Genomic DNA, 15,223 nt, shown 5'->3' with positions numbered 1-15,223 from the left:
GTTTTTTATGTTGCTGTTTATATTTGTTGTTGTTTCTTGTTTTATTCTTTTTATCTTAATTTCATTTTTTAACCTGGTTCATAGTAGCACTTTGAGATTTGGATTTAAAGGTAAAGTGTGTTATAAACAAAATTTATTATTGTTATTATTATTAAATATTATTTATTTTGAGAGGAACTGCAGTGGAAATGCAACTCATCACATCAACTGTTGTTTGCATGACTATGAGAAAAAAAGTAAAAAAGAAAAACTTAACATATCAGCCTACTTGGACTGAAAAGACTCCCAGTTCATGTAGTCTTTTACTGGTTTTGCATTCAAGTGTTTTATTAAGGAAAAGCTTCATTTGACTTCTAATCCACACAAAAGCTTCTGTCTGGATGGCTTTTGTCATTCTGCAGAATCACCAACATGAATGCTGTTGTACATGTCTGCATGTATTTATACGAGATTATGTTGACCTTTACTTTTTATTATACATTTTTTAAATATGTTTAATTTTCTGCATGCCCTTACCTTATTTGTAAAATAGCTGTATTTCTACTTTTATATTATTATTCAGTGTTTTTATGTTGCACCTTATCACAGAAACAAGTTGCTAGTCTGTGAATTGTGTTCACAGACGATGGCAATAAAAGTTATTCTGATTCAGAGTCAGGGGCGTGATCACCACCATGCTTCTGACAGCATTTCAGTCACATCTGTGTCTGAGGCTTTTATTTGGAAACGATGCTATAAGAGAGAAAAACTCACCTCTGTTGAGGTGAGTACCAGACCTGAGCTGTGTGTGCTGACTCTGTGGGTAACGCTGAGAATAACCTGGAGGAACTGCTTCCCAACAGTCAGACTGATGTCTTTAAACATGCGCAATATACATCTGTTCTGTCTAAAAGCAGTGCTTTCACTCACCCTGTAAGAAATCCTTCTGTCACTGTTAAACACTCTGGTTTGGTTCATTTATATGGAGAGAAATGCTGTTGATTAGATTGACTTCATACTTCAGCATCTCAGAATAAGTTTTTATGTGTTAAGAATGGAAAGAAGTAAAAACTGAGAGGTTTGTTGCATTGCTGCAGATGTTTAGCTGTAGATTTTGTTTGTGTTTTGTCAAAACAAGTCAGAATTAGCATCAGAATTAACTTTATTGTCCTTTTTAGGGATATTCGTCATGTATTACAGTGTATTTGTGCTGCAATCACAGTACGACAGTGTATCAAGCACGTAAAAACCGCCACGTGTCGACAGTAAACTACATGAAAAACTGCACGGAAATAATCATGATGTGTATATATATATATATGTATATATATATATATATATATATATATATATATATATATATATATATATATTTACATATACATATAAAATAAATGCAATAAGAGTCAACTTGTAAATAAACTATTTCACAACAGTAAAACTGATTAAACAAACAAAACCAACTCCTGAAAGTGAATCCAGCCCAAAACACACGAAAAGAATCAGTTTGTTCATGAATGACTTCTTGTATTTTTAGAAAAGTATCAAACATAATAGAAACAAATGTTTCTGATGTGAACGTTTGCCTTCCAAGAATACAGTTAATGTAATGTCTACTGTCTGTGTTGTTTACTTCCTGCCACATTATAACACACACACACACACACACACACACACACACACACACAGTTGGCCTTCGAAGCTACATTGTTCTCTGTTGTGGCTTTCCTCATGGATAAATAGGTCAGTCCGGACAGAACATTCACCTTGGATTTGATCTCCTGACTCCAACATACACTGTTGGAAATCTTTCATGTAACGTGTGTACATGCCTGAGTGTGTGTTTCCCAGCAAGATGACACACGGACACATACGCACATCACAAACAGCACTGATGTCTCAGTGCTCTGATTGTTGCGTCTGTGCGGCCGAGGCGACCTCCTAACCATCGCTTGGCTGTCGGCACACATACAGTAGTTCAGATTAAGACATCGGATTCATGTATGTTCATTCACATCTGTCCTGTCCTGTTTGAGTCAGGGCATGAGAATGTCGTTATGCGTGGCGGGAGGATTTCTGTACGGGCTTGACATCAGCAAAGTGGAGCATTTCTACGTAGAGAATATTTAGAACAGATGCACATTCAGAACAACAAAAAGGGAACGGTTGAAGGCGGAGGAGGAGGAGGAGGAGAAGGATGGGAGCGATGATGCAATGGGAGGAGGAATACAAAGCCAATAATCTGGATTTCACTTCACAGATTTTGCTTATTGATGCGATTCTTAATGGATTACTTTCAGTTTGTTTCACACCACTTGTTCTAAAACAAGCAAATACTGTTCAGATATAATAGCGGCGGGCTTTCATCCAGGAGGGCTTATGGCTTAATAAGAATCAGCCATGCTGAAGCTGAACGTCTGTCTCTGACTACCTCTGGTACATTTACAGTAGAGTTTATGTACAATGTTAGATAAACCAAATATACATATATAAAACTTTCCAGTAAATTTGACAGAAAATCAGGCATTTTAGATGAAAACAAGAAAAAAAGCTGTGAAATCTTGGAGATAATTGGTTGGGAGGTGACTGATCTATGCACTGAAAACCAGTATAACCATTAACATCTGTCCGTTTTTTCTCTCTTTTTGTTTAAACAAGTTTTGCAGGTTTCGTATCTCTGCTTGGAAAACGATTCAAGTCTGAATCCAGCTGAATCGGTTGTTGTGTTTCCTCTTCTTCCTGGTTTTTTGTCGCCTGATCTGATCTCACAGCAAAATGTTAAATAACCACGAGGTGTCAACATTTATTTACATGTCCGTGGCATAAAATTAAGTGTGGATCCAACTTGACATGTCAAACAGCAGGATGACAAATGAGGCTAACTGCTTTTAAATGACAATTACAAGCTAAGCAAAACGCAACACCTCCAATTATTCTGCACTTTAGTTAACAGCTCTGTTTGTTGCCTGTTAGCATATTAATAATGCCAGATTGGCATGCTACTCCTCTTACACTCAGGCGATTTTAGGTGCAAGTATGCTTGTGAAAACTAGCCAGCAGCCGTCTGACGCTGACATGGTGTTATGCAAGAAGTGGGAACATGTGTACACACAAATATATGGAAAAGAAAAAAAGAGTATTGATGCAGATCAAACAAATGTGTCTAGACTTGTCCTCCCCATTTTGAAGGTCTGCCCCCCTTCCCTCTTCAGGGATGTGGAACTGATACATCCTGGTCACATGACCGCGTACGCTTCCTCTCTAAGGACCGTCAGATCCCAGCAGGCAGTTGTGTGAGTTCCCAAAACACAGGAGGGAAGGCCCAGCGTACCAATCCTCAATGAGGGCGACGCTCTGGGCAGCATTCAGTCACACTAACGCAACATGACATCTGTTACATGTACATGTGACCTGAGCCGTTTTTGGCATCAACAGAAGAAAATGTGCCTCCTTTTTTTCTTTCTTTTTGTTTTTTTTGCACTTTAATACGTTCAGACACCTTCAGGCAGAGTCGCTGAGGTGTGCAGGTCACACCTGACTGCCGCATTGACGCAGTAACCCGTGTGTCTGTGTGTCCAGGTGAGATGGAGGAGTTTGAGGCCTTATGGCTGACGGGCATCTGCCACAACGAGAAGAATGAGGTGATGAGCAGCCAGCTGGACGTGGACAACATGGCGGGGGTCTTCTACATGCTCGGGGCCGCCATGGTCCTGTCACTCATCACCTTCATCTGTGAACATTTGTTCTACTGGCAGCTGCGATTCTGCTTCATGGGCGTGTGCTCGGGAAAGCCTGGGGTCACCTTCTCCATCAGCAGAGTGAGTGTGCTTGGGGTTTATTTTAGCTCTGACCTTTGTCCTCTTGACAGAAAGATCCAAACCACAGGCCGTGGTTGAGGTGTATCGAGTCGGTCAGGGGGATGTGATGACTCATCTAGCACACCAGTGGCTATTTTAGTCCAGGAAACTGTTAAATAACAAAACTTGCATCAAAACCTTGTTCTCTGCATCAGAATCTTTATATATGTTCATTCTTATATTAGTTAATGTAGCATAATATTATAATAAACGATTATTAGCAACAACGAACAAAGTGAGATTGATGTAAAAGGCAATAAAAATCTGTTTTAAGTTTGAAAACCTGATATGTTATTAGCCAACTTTGAATTGGATGGCAGCAACGTCCTTAAAAGAAGTTAAACAGGGACAACAAAAGGCTGGAAAAGTCACTGGTATGAAGAAGAAACAGCTGGGAAAACATGTAACAATGAAATGGATTCACCTGCAGCTGGTTATTTACAAAGTTAGGAATGAAAAGAGCTGTAAAAATGGAGGATAAATGCGTCTCCAAATCATCTGGAGCATTTTCCTCCATGTAAAATCGCAACGACTCAGTGATAAATCATTATACATGATATCAATAAAATAATCAGAGAAACTGAGAACGTCTCTGTATGCAGGGGAACGGCTGAAAGTCCGTACATGGTGTCTGTGATTGCCAGAATCTCAAGCAGCTCTAATGGAAACCAGAAACACGTCCAAAAACTATTTTCAGTGACCACAGTTCACTGTGTCATCCACAATAGCAGGTTAAAGCTTCATCATGAAAAGAAGCATCTAGAAATGAGCGTGCTTCTCTCCCTTCACCGGAGCTCATCGGAGGAAATGAAATAAAACATTTTCTTCAGAAACCATGAATGCCGTGTTCCTGCAGACTAAACAGGTAATGGACTAACTGGCTTGTTACCAGTGCTCATTTCAGCATCTCTAATGGTGTTTGGGGACGTTTTGTGCCAATGGAACTGACAACTCTTACATCTGAGAGGACAGCATCAGTGCTGCAAGGTCCTTGTGTCTACGTAAAGGCTAATTATGACCCGAGAAGGGTGGAAGAATCTGGAAACACCTGTCGGCTCCTCGAACGGGAAGTTTGAGAATAAAATAAAAAGAAGTATAGAACAATCAATAAAAAAACGCTGTTATTTGCAAACAGTGCATAGAAGAGTTTTAATTTCACAGAAGCATCTCCATCACAGCTTCAAGCATACCTGTGTCGATGTTTCAATCCATTTTTTGCAGGAATGGAAGGTTGCAAACACCAGTAAATGTTATCTTGGGGGTCGTAGTTCAAAAGGTTTGGGAACCACTGCCTTAGCCCACCCTCTTTAAGGAAAGGCCTTGCATACTTCTGGGAGATAATGTCAGACGACATCTTGCATGTGTTCCCAACAACATGCCTTCATAACAGAAGCGTAACTTCCAGAAGTCCAGATCTTTCAATGGAAACTTAAAAGACAAGATGCAATGGGGAAAAGACCCCAGACTGTTGCAGCTGGAATCATGCAACATTTCTCCTCAAAAGTCCGTTATTTACTGTCAAAGTTTTACAGACTTTTGTTAAAAGAAGGGATGCTACACTTAGTACCTAAACCTGTTCCTAAAATGAACTAATATTTTCATAGATGGATAGATTGATTGATCTCTGTCAGACAGATTCGATGTCTGCACCACTGTGCTTTGCTGCTCATAATTTAATCACCTTGCCAGTTTGTAGCTACCCTGAGCAGAGCTGCATATGCAGCATTGTGTCAAATATTCCCACAGTCAACAGACACGAAGCAGGTATCCGGATACAGAAAAAAAAAGAGGAAGAAACAGTGGCGCTGCCTCCACAGAACCGTTATCGGAGAGCACAGCATAGTTCTGCTGTGTGCCACAAAGCAGCTTGGCACGTTCAGGGAAGTGAAGGTCTCTGCACAACTCATGTGGGCATTTCTTTATCAAAGTGGGAATTCTTCCACTTCCATTTTGGAGAGAGTTCTTGCTCCATTCAGGGCAGTGTTATTCCATCACTGGCGGAGCTCACGCTGGGCCCGGAAAAGATGCATTTTCCTTGCTTGCGACACGTATACTGCATACAAACCTGGAGCTATCCACCTGCCGAAGCAAAGTGACATGCTTGAAGTTTGGAAAAATTGAGTTTTTTCGCTTTGTACTTTGCAGCGTTGCCGACCGGTGTGCTAAACCCAGCAGTGAGTGCAGCACATGCAGGGTTTTATCTGAAAAAGCTTTTTCCTGTGCTGACCTGCAGCTCCAGGACTCAACAGCTTCATCACAGCAAAATATGAGCAAACGCCAGGGTAGCCCCGAGGTGAAAGCCAAAATTTAGCAGAACAAAAACAATCCACTAAAATTTTATACAAAGAATTTTACAACAAAAAAAAAAAAAAAAGCACAAAACATTAAATTTAATAAAGTAAATCAACAAAATACAAAGAGAAAAAGGTTGAACAGTTACTCAGAAAAACCTCTTTGCAAAATGTGTTTTCTGACGTATTTTTTAAGGTGTAATTGTTGTTTTGTTGTGTTTTATGTAATGTCATTATTTTATTAAACATCCTTTTTGTGCTTTGTGTGTGTGTGTGTGTGTGTCCACATTTATGTGTTTGCTTCCACCTCAGAAAACCATAAAAACTTGATTAAAATGTTTACACAAATGAAACATCTGAGTTTTTTTGAAACCATCAATCCCCTGACCACGTTCACGACTGTTTGTTTGTTTTAATTTAAACGTCCTCTTCAGCGCCTTCAGGAAGCACAACAGCTCCTTGATTCATGGTTTGCGTGAAAGAATGATATAAAAACAGAAATTTTTATTAAATTCTTTCATGTTCCATTTGTTAGTAAAGACCAGAGGTTACAGAAGTAGCTGAGCCAAAAGAGGAGAAAAGAAAGAGGAAAAAACACTTGATAGAAACAAAACCCTCCTCTTCCTCACCTTTGTTCCAAGTAAATTGGGTCCATATAAATAATCACTTGAGATGTTACTCATTTGCATAATGTTACCTTTTAAGAGGCAGGTGGTTGCTGTAAGTAAATTATTCTATTTATTTATTTTGCTTAACAAAAGGACAACAGTGTTTATGTGTTGAGGAAGAAAGTGGCTCTAATTGTAATGTCATTTAGTTTATTTGCACTTCAGCTGACCTGCAGGGCCATTAAATAAGAGAAATGGTCCCGAGCGCATTAACATTGTCCTTTGTTTCACTGAACTGGCATTAATCTCTCTCTTTTTTAGGTTTGATATACCAGATTTAGCTTGTTGCCACCAGCGTGAGAAAGAAAAACATTTAAAACTGCGCAGCACATATACAATCATGGACTTATCCCTTTTCACCAGAACAGCTTTCATTCATCATGTCGGATTAGTCAAGGTGTTGGAAATATTCCTCAGTGATTTCGAAACATTTTTAGGAGCTTATGCGCCAAGAAAAAATCCCCCATACCATAACACCTCCACCACCAGCGTGAACAATGGAAACAAAGCAGGATGGATCCATGCTTTCATATTGTTTACATCTGAATTTTGAAGCTGAAATGGAAAGTTTTTTCAAATTTTTAGAATCCAAATTTGATGAGACTACGTAAAGTACAGCCTTGTTCTCCTGTTCTTGGAAGAAAAGAGTGGTACATGGTCCATCTGCCTCAAGGTTGGACACATTGTGTGTTCAGAGATGCTTTTCTGCATACTTTCCATGTAATGAGTGGTCATTTAAGTTACTGTAGTCTTTCTGTCATCACCAGTCCACCAGTTTTCCTCTGACCTCTGACACCAACAGGGTCCGGAAAATAGAAGTTCACTAAAGTCTTTCTCCGTTTCAGACCGTCTTCTGCAAACGCCACAAATGGTTGTGAAAATCCCAGCAGATCAGCAGTTTCTAAAATACTCAGACCAGCCCATCTGACACCAACAAACATGACGTGTTCAAAATTATTTAAATCCAAGTTTTTCTTGCCATTCTGATGCTCAGTTTGAACCTCAGCAGGTTGCCTTGTCCATGTCAACATGCCTAAATATGCTGAGTTGCTGACGTGTTTAGCTATTTATGTTAACAAGCAATCGAACAGGTGGACTCAGTGAAGCAAGTACACAACTTCTAGAAAGTTATATGATGGACAATTGGTGAAACTGCAAAAGGCTAACATTATGCATAGACCGAAAAAGAGGTCAGCTGGCAAGAGTGATATTTTTATTTAAAAAAAGCTGGTAGCAGGAGAAAAAGGAAGTATTCAGAAGTTCAGACACAAGAATGTGCAAGTAACCTCTGTTCTACCACCTTTCACAGCAGCCATAATAGCAGTAGATATAGAGAGATAATAACGGACGATCCCATTGGATCAGCTGTCACTCACCAAAGCACCTGGAAACTGAGATAACACTCACACAGTGAAAGACTGGGGCCATAAGAGAAAAAAGCTCACAATCCTCATTCACGAGCAAAGCTTAGCAACTGCTGAAGCGACGAAGAGACAGAAACAGTTTCTGACAAGCTGACGCCTTTGAGGAATGTTGGCCCGCATGCTGGCTGGTGCATAGTGTGTCCACGACCTTTTGGAATTGGCTGTCGCCTTGACCAGATTCCCTCAGCCCCTATTTGCACACGCTTGTTTGACTCTAGTCACAAATAGCTGAGATGAAAAGCTTGCTTTTACCATCCAATCAAAACAAACATATGGATAGAGGATGACGTTTAAAATGGATGTTATTAATGTCTAAGACAAGCAGTTCAAAGAAATGAAAGCTTGATTGGATTTTAATGAAAGAGGGAAAGTATAAAACTGCCAGCAGCTTCCTATATTATATGATTAGGTCAATTAATCGATGGTCAAAATCACATGCTTAATAAGCTACTTGTGTTACCAATCAAGACAATGAGCAACTCTTTTCATTATCTGTCTGTTATGTGTCTGAGTCCTGAGTCATAACTATGAGGATTTACAGTGTTCCCCAGAGAGAACCTGTTCATGAACTCACACTTTACTACTGTTAAATCATGTGTAAACAAGAGGTGGTCATAAAAACACATGCTTCAACATCTCTGCCTATTCCTGTTTGTTTCCATCTGTCTATGATGTTTGGCTGTCTGTAAGAATAAAACCATTTTCGTCCTTACTATTCCTCAAATTTTAATTTTGTGCTGCATATCTTGCTGTTCTCACTCTTCTTTCTTCATTCCATGTTCGGTCACAACTTCTTTTTCCATCTCAATATTCCTTCTCTTTTTATTTTCTCATTACAGGGTATCTACAGCTGCATCCATGGGGTACAGATCGAGGAAAACAAGTCAACCATTGACTCGCCTTCTTCGACCATAAAGAAGAATATGAACAACACCCATTCCAACATCCTCAGGTTGCTCCGCACTGCCAAAGACATGACTGCAGTCCCAGGCATTAACGGCTCACCACACGCTGCCCTGGAGTACAGCCACAGCGGCCGTGAGTCGGCCATCTATGACATCCAGGAGCACCGGCGTAGCCTGGTGGGTCATCCTGCGGATTGCAAGACTGCGCCACCCTACATGCCAGAAGACGGCATGTTCAGTGACTACATCAGCGAAGTTGAAAGGACTTTTGGCAACTTGCCCCTGAAGGACAGCAACCTGTACCAGGACCATTACCGGCACCACCACCCGGCCTCAGCTCTGGGTATGTCCGGCCCCCCGCCTAATAGGCCGCGTAGTTTAGGCAGCACTAGCTCGTTGGAAGGGGGCATGTTCGATTGCGACAGTTTGGGGGGAGGAGTAGCGCCGATCTTCACCACCCAACCCCGCCCCTCCATGACTCACAGGAATACAAGTAAATTTGACCTGATCGCCGGTCACACCTCTGTGGATTCCAATCAGGGTGGGTTCAAGGGAAGCAACGTGTATGGCAGGTTTTCTTTTAAAGGAGGCGCATCCAGCACGGGGCTCATTGGCGGGCATGAAAGGTACTGTGGAGGGGGCGGGGGAGGCTCAGGGGGTGATGATGGGAACATTCGCTCTGATGTGTCAGACATCTCCACCCACACTGTTACCTATGGCAACCTTGAAGGCAACACCAAGCGACGTAAGCTGTACAGGGACAGCCTGAAAAAGAGGCCGGCCTCTGCCAAGTGCAGACGGGAACAGGACGAGATAGAGCTGAACGCTTTCAGGAGGAGACCCCACCACACCGTCCATCACCACTTTCCCCACGGGCCACTGGCACACCGTCCAGTCTCACCTACCCTGGAGCGGAAGAGGGGAGGAGGAGCCGGTAATTCTTCACCTTACTTATTCCGCAAAGACAAAGACAACTTGAGGGATTTCTATGCGGACCAGTTCCGCTCCAAGGAGGGCAAGGCCAAGTGGGAGCAAGAGGGTGGAAGTGGGGGAAGCGGTGTTGGCGGTGGTAGCAGTGGTGGTATCTGTAAGAGTTTAGTACCAGTAGAAGATTTCCTCAAAGGTAAAGGTAAGAAACAAGAGTGTAAAGGTGGGATTGGTGTAATGTCAGCAGGGCAGCAAGCCCATACTTGCTGGGAAAAGGGGGTTTCAGGAATAGGAGGGGGTGGCATAGCAGGAGGGGACTGGGAGTGTCGTAACTGCCACAGTGTGTGTCATCACAGTGGAGGAGGATCCAGCACATGCCTAGTTAGCGGAGGTGGTGGGACCAGCAGTCGCCCCAACTCTGCCACATGCAAGCGCTGTGATTCCTGTAAGATGCAGCCAAGCAACCTTTATAACATCAGTGAGGATAACAACATGATATTTGCTGGAGGGAAGAACAGCGTAGGACCTAGCCAAACACAAACTCAGGCTCAGCGCAGGAAGCTAGGGCCAGGTGGGAAAGTGTTAAGGAGGCAACACTCCTATGATACATTTGTGGACCTGCAGAGGGAAGGAGCAGGACGCATGGGAGGGGTTGGCGGGGGCATTGGAGGTCAGTTTCCTCAGCCCCGGAGCGTGAGCTTAAAAGACAAAGACCGCTTCATGGAGGGTCCCAGCCCCTATGCTCACATGTTTGAGAGATATGCAGGTGACAGAGAGTCTCCCATGTTTGGAGGAATAGGCGGGGACAGGGCAACAGGAGGTTCCTCCTTCAGTTTGTTCCGTGGAGGCGAAGGTGGGTTGCATCGGCGTTCGGTGGGGGAAAGAGACCTGAGGGACAGAGACAGAGCTATGATGGGAGGTGGTGGTGGTAGTGGCGGTGGTAGCAGAGGGGCCGGGACTTACTCCTTGTCTAAATCTCTCTACCCAGATAAGGTGAACCAGAATCCCTTCATCCCAACCTTCGGCGATGACCAGTGTCTATTACATGGTGCCAAACCATACTACATCAAAAAGCCACAGACGCAGCAGCAGCAGCAACTTCTCAACAACAGCCGAGGAGGGGACTTCCGCAGCTCCATGGGGGCAACTTCCTATTTGCCTGCGTCTGCCACAGCTGGGGTGATGTCCAATGTGGCTTCAAGGTACCCCAAAGATCTATGTCTGGGTGGGGCAGGAGGAATGGGAAACCACCATGGGGCCAACAAACTGTTACCTGGAGGCAGGGACACGTTAGGTTTGGGGCAGGGACAGAGACCATTCAATGGTGCCAGCAATGGACACGTTTATGAAAAACTCTCCAGCATTGAGTCAGATGTCTGAGAGTGAAGACGAAGCAAGAAAGCCAGACCGAGAAGATGAAGTGGGTGAAGAAACTAAGAGGAGAGGAAAAAGGGAAACGGCACAGGCGGATGACTTTTCTGTGGGAAGAGAATGAGGATATCCAACCGTGTGTGTTTTGTTCTCACTCCTCAAGATGAAGAATTTGGACAAAGCACAGTGCCTGCTACCGCGTAATGTGTGGCGAAGTTTGGAGGCAAGTTTTTAATGAGAAGAAAGTATTCCGACACTGCTCTAACGCTCCGAGATCTGAAGCGAGGGAGGTAGGTGGGGAGTCGTCTCTGCTCTCGTCACTAGCTCATCGTAATTCCCTCCCCTCTGCAGTTCCTCAACACCAAAATGAACATTTTGTTTAGCAACGGAAATACAATCATGAATGAGAAATCTACACTTCTGCTGAAGTAACAGGGTAAACTAACAATAATTGTATTGACAATGTTAATATTATTGAATATTATTCCAGTGTTTGATGATCAGTTTGGATTTTTAGATTTCATTCATTTTAAATAGTTCATGTTACATATTTGTATGATGTTAATTCTTTCTTAACTCACAAGCATATGGGAGACTGGGACCAAACAACAGCAGAGATCTTTTTGGGTTCCAGTGTTTTGGACTCTTCTTTGCAATTAATTCTTTGCTTTTTCCTTCTTTTCTTTTTTTACTTTTCTTACCTATGATTGCTGTTAAGTGTACGTAAGAGGCATGACTTGCTGAGTACATTGTATGTACTTATAAACTTGTGAAGGTCTTTTTTTTTTCCAGCTGCAGAAGCAACATCATCATACTGATTTGCCGTTTTCTTTACTTTCTGCCTGGCAGTACCAAAAGGGTCTCACATTTTGAGCTGGATGTGCCTTAAAGGGACTAACACTGATTTTTCTATCTTCTGTTAGTAGACAGATCCACTTTTCAACAATCAGTCCATTTTTTGGAGTCTCAAGATGCAAGTGAACAAGTCAGATACAAGGCTATTTTGTACAAATCCAGTACTATTTTTCCAAGCTAAACAAATAGGTTGTTGCAGCTGTGGAAGCTTAAATTTCTTTACTGATCCCAAACGAGTACAAGGACACAGACAAGTGTACAAGCTTGTCTTCTGGCAAGAAGCTCATTGTGCGATTAATCCTGCAGTTAGTCTAACTAATGATCTATTCCTTATCATTTACCTATCTTTTTTTTTTTATCACTTCTAAACACCAAACAAGTGACCCAGAAAGAATCAATGCAATGAAATTTGGATTTATTGTGCTTGTCTTCCTCTCACCGTTATTTCATAGGATCTGATTCAACTGTCCGTGACCATTTTGCTTTTTAGGACAGAAATGCAATGGACTGTTAGGAAGAGACCCATATTTACTGAGATAAGCTGAGATAAGCTGTTAATTTAGTCATATATGTTGTTTCAAGTCCATCCCACCTAATGGGAGGAGTACAGAAAGTTTAATATTAATCATTTTCCCAACATGGTCCCAAACTAATATAACAAATGGTTTTTGGAGTTAAATATAAGAAAAACACAAACAAAGGGGAAACATGCTGACAGATGGAAAGGGAATATCGGTAACACTCATTATACAAAGTTATTGGTTAAATGAGTTCATAATTGTCAAGACTGGAAACTGTGCAGAAGCATATCACCTGGATGTGACTGAAAATTGCAAAATACGCTACCAGCACTTCTAAAACTCACCAAAAAGAGTTTAGATCACATCTCTATAATCTGCATATTTATGTGAATGCATCCCTTAAATGTGCAAACAAGTTATACATAGCTGGAGGATCTCTAGAGAGATTGTGTGTACCAGTGCTATGAATATTGTGTGCTGCTGATAAAAGATAAAGGCTAACTTTATGAATAAAAAGAAAAGAATAACTGCAATCTGCAAGTAAAGGGTCACTATGATATAACTGCCTTTGAAAGGTAAGAAAAATAAACGTGAAGCGTTTTCACACAGCAGAACCAAGCTAAGAACAATGAATATGCCCAGTTATATAACACGATTACATAACATTTAACAGCAAATATAATTAGTTTGACAAAAACAGTCTTTTTAGATACATGCTTATCGGACTGCATGACTGAAATGATATTCAAACAAATGAGTGACACATCTATACAACGCAGTTGAAAATCTAATTACTCCTCAATGTAAACATTTAATTAAACTAACGAAGCTGTCAAAAACAATACAGGCTGACAAGGGAGAGCATCAGGGTTAATGTCTCAGTAAGGACAGTAGTTACTGGTTGTCCTTAAAGTAGTTAGAAGTTGCTAAATGATTGTTATAATTTTCTGTGTGCGTGTAATGGACCCTGGAGAGGAATAACACTATAGAAGAGACTGAGGAATTCTTTTGTAGATCTGACAGAGAGGGATGAACGTCTGCTCTGGCTGTAGCTGGGCAGGGGTTCTGCAGTAGGACCTGACCACCTCTAAACATTTTGGGACAAAGCCAGGGTCCACAGAAAAATATTTCAGTGGCTCCAAAGGTTTCCAACAACACCAGAAAAGTTGCTAGATTTAATTTTTCATGATAATTTTGATAATTCCCTAAATATAAAGACTACACAGAGATGGGTGCACTGGCTAGCATGCATCTTATCCCATGAAAATGGATGAAACATACATGTTATATGAGCTTACTACTTGACATGTTATTGAGTTCCCATGAGCTAATTGTTGATTTATTTGGTTCGTGATGTGGTGGGTCAGTTAAAAGAAGCGAGACACCGACTGGCTAAAAGAGGGTATATTGTCATCAGTTGTGGCAGAGCTGGACTTTATAGAGACAATAAATTAATCTTACTCTAGTGTGAAAATGCTGGAACAATAGTCTAATTAAACTGTAGCTTCATGCAGAATCATTCTGCCATTGCTACTGCTGATGGTGTTGCCAGAGAAATGGTAATAATCATTCTCAGACAATAGTTTAAGGTCCTGTATGATATACTGTGCAATATACAATTTTTTAAAAGGCAAACAAAAAACATAAGTTTTTTTATGTGAACCCTCGCATTACTTGAAACCATAGACTGTCTGTAAAAGAAGGATGGAGCCTCTGTGACGTCACCTGTAGGTTTCTGAATGAATCTCATTGGGCGGTTCCCATCACGCGTGTCGTTCGACATCTATCAAACTCCAACCTGCCTGTAGCTAAAAGCTAACCAAGCTAACCCAGAGCCAACAGAAGGTAGGCTAAAGCTAAGTCACGCCGTTAACTGGTTAAAACTGCAGTTGTGTAACACTTGGCCTTTTGGCATTGGGATATAGGGCAGCTGTCAATCAAAAGGACATGCCCCTAAATATGCCAAATTTTGAAATAAATTTACTTCTAAACAGAGGAGTTACAAAAAAATTTACCCTCTTCACAGCTCTCATGAAGGTAAATTGACATATTAAACCTAAAATGGATTTTTGAACCAGGCTATAAACATGTTTATTTCTGCTGTGCAGTTGGTCTATTTAACATGGGAGTCTATGGGGATTCACTCTGTTTTGAAGCCCCTAGCGGATGGGGACGGGACCAGACGGTAGTTTTCGGCCCTCTCATAGGCTTCACTTTTGACCGCCGGAAGATGACATCTCGTATAAAATCAGATCATTCCTGGTTGGGTCCTTCTCACTGCCAAGTACAGCACAGACAAGGACACAATACAAAATCAAAGCAGCCCCATTGTGCACAGCAGCTCCATCTTACCTAGATTCCACGTTTAAGGGATAGTTTCACCCTATTGCTGGAACCAAGCCTGTTACCATGGTATTCATTTGGC

General features: G+C 41.6%; 1 protein-coding gene across 1 annotated transcript in view; it reads left to right on the top strand.

Annotated features, from left to right (window-relative positions):
• grin2bb (glutamate receptor, ionotropic, N-methyl D-aspartate 2B-b) overlaps positions 1 to 11,431 on the top strand; it is a gene marked incomplete at its 3' end in the record, with an annotated part of 115,703 nt that extends 104,272 nt beyond the window's left edge. The window contains exons 13-14 of the mRNA XM_079264301.1: positions 3,559 to 3,797; positions 9,059 to 11,431. Of these exons, the coding sequence (XP_079120427.1) occupies positions 3,559 to 3,797; positions 9,059 to 11,431 (2,612 nt within the window). The remainder of the gene's footprint in view (positions 1 to 3,558; positions 3,798 to 9,058) is intronic.
• Between the last annotated feature and the right edge of the window lie 3,792 nt (positions 11,432 to 15,223).

The sequence above is a fragment of the Telmatherina bonti genome (assembly GCF_933228915.1).
Source record: "Telmatherina bonti genome assembly, chromosome: 3".
Lineage (NCBI taxonomy): Eukaryota > Metazoa > Chordata > Actinopteri > Atheriniformes > Telmatherinidae > Telmatherina > Telmatherina bonti.
The sequence above is the reverse complement of the archived record's forward strand: the minus strand, read 5'-3'. Positions and strand labels throughout refer to the sequence as shown.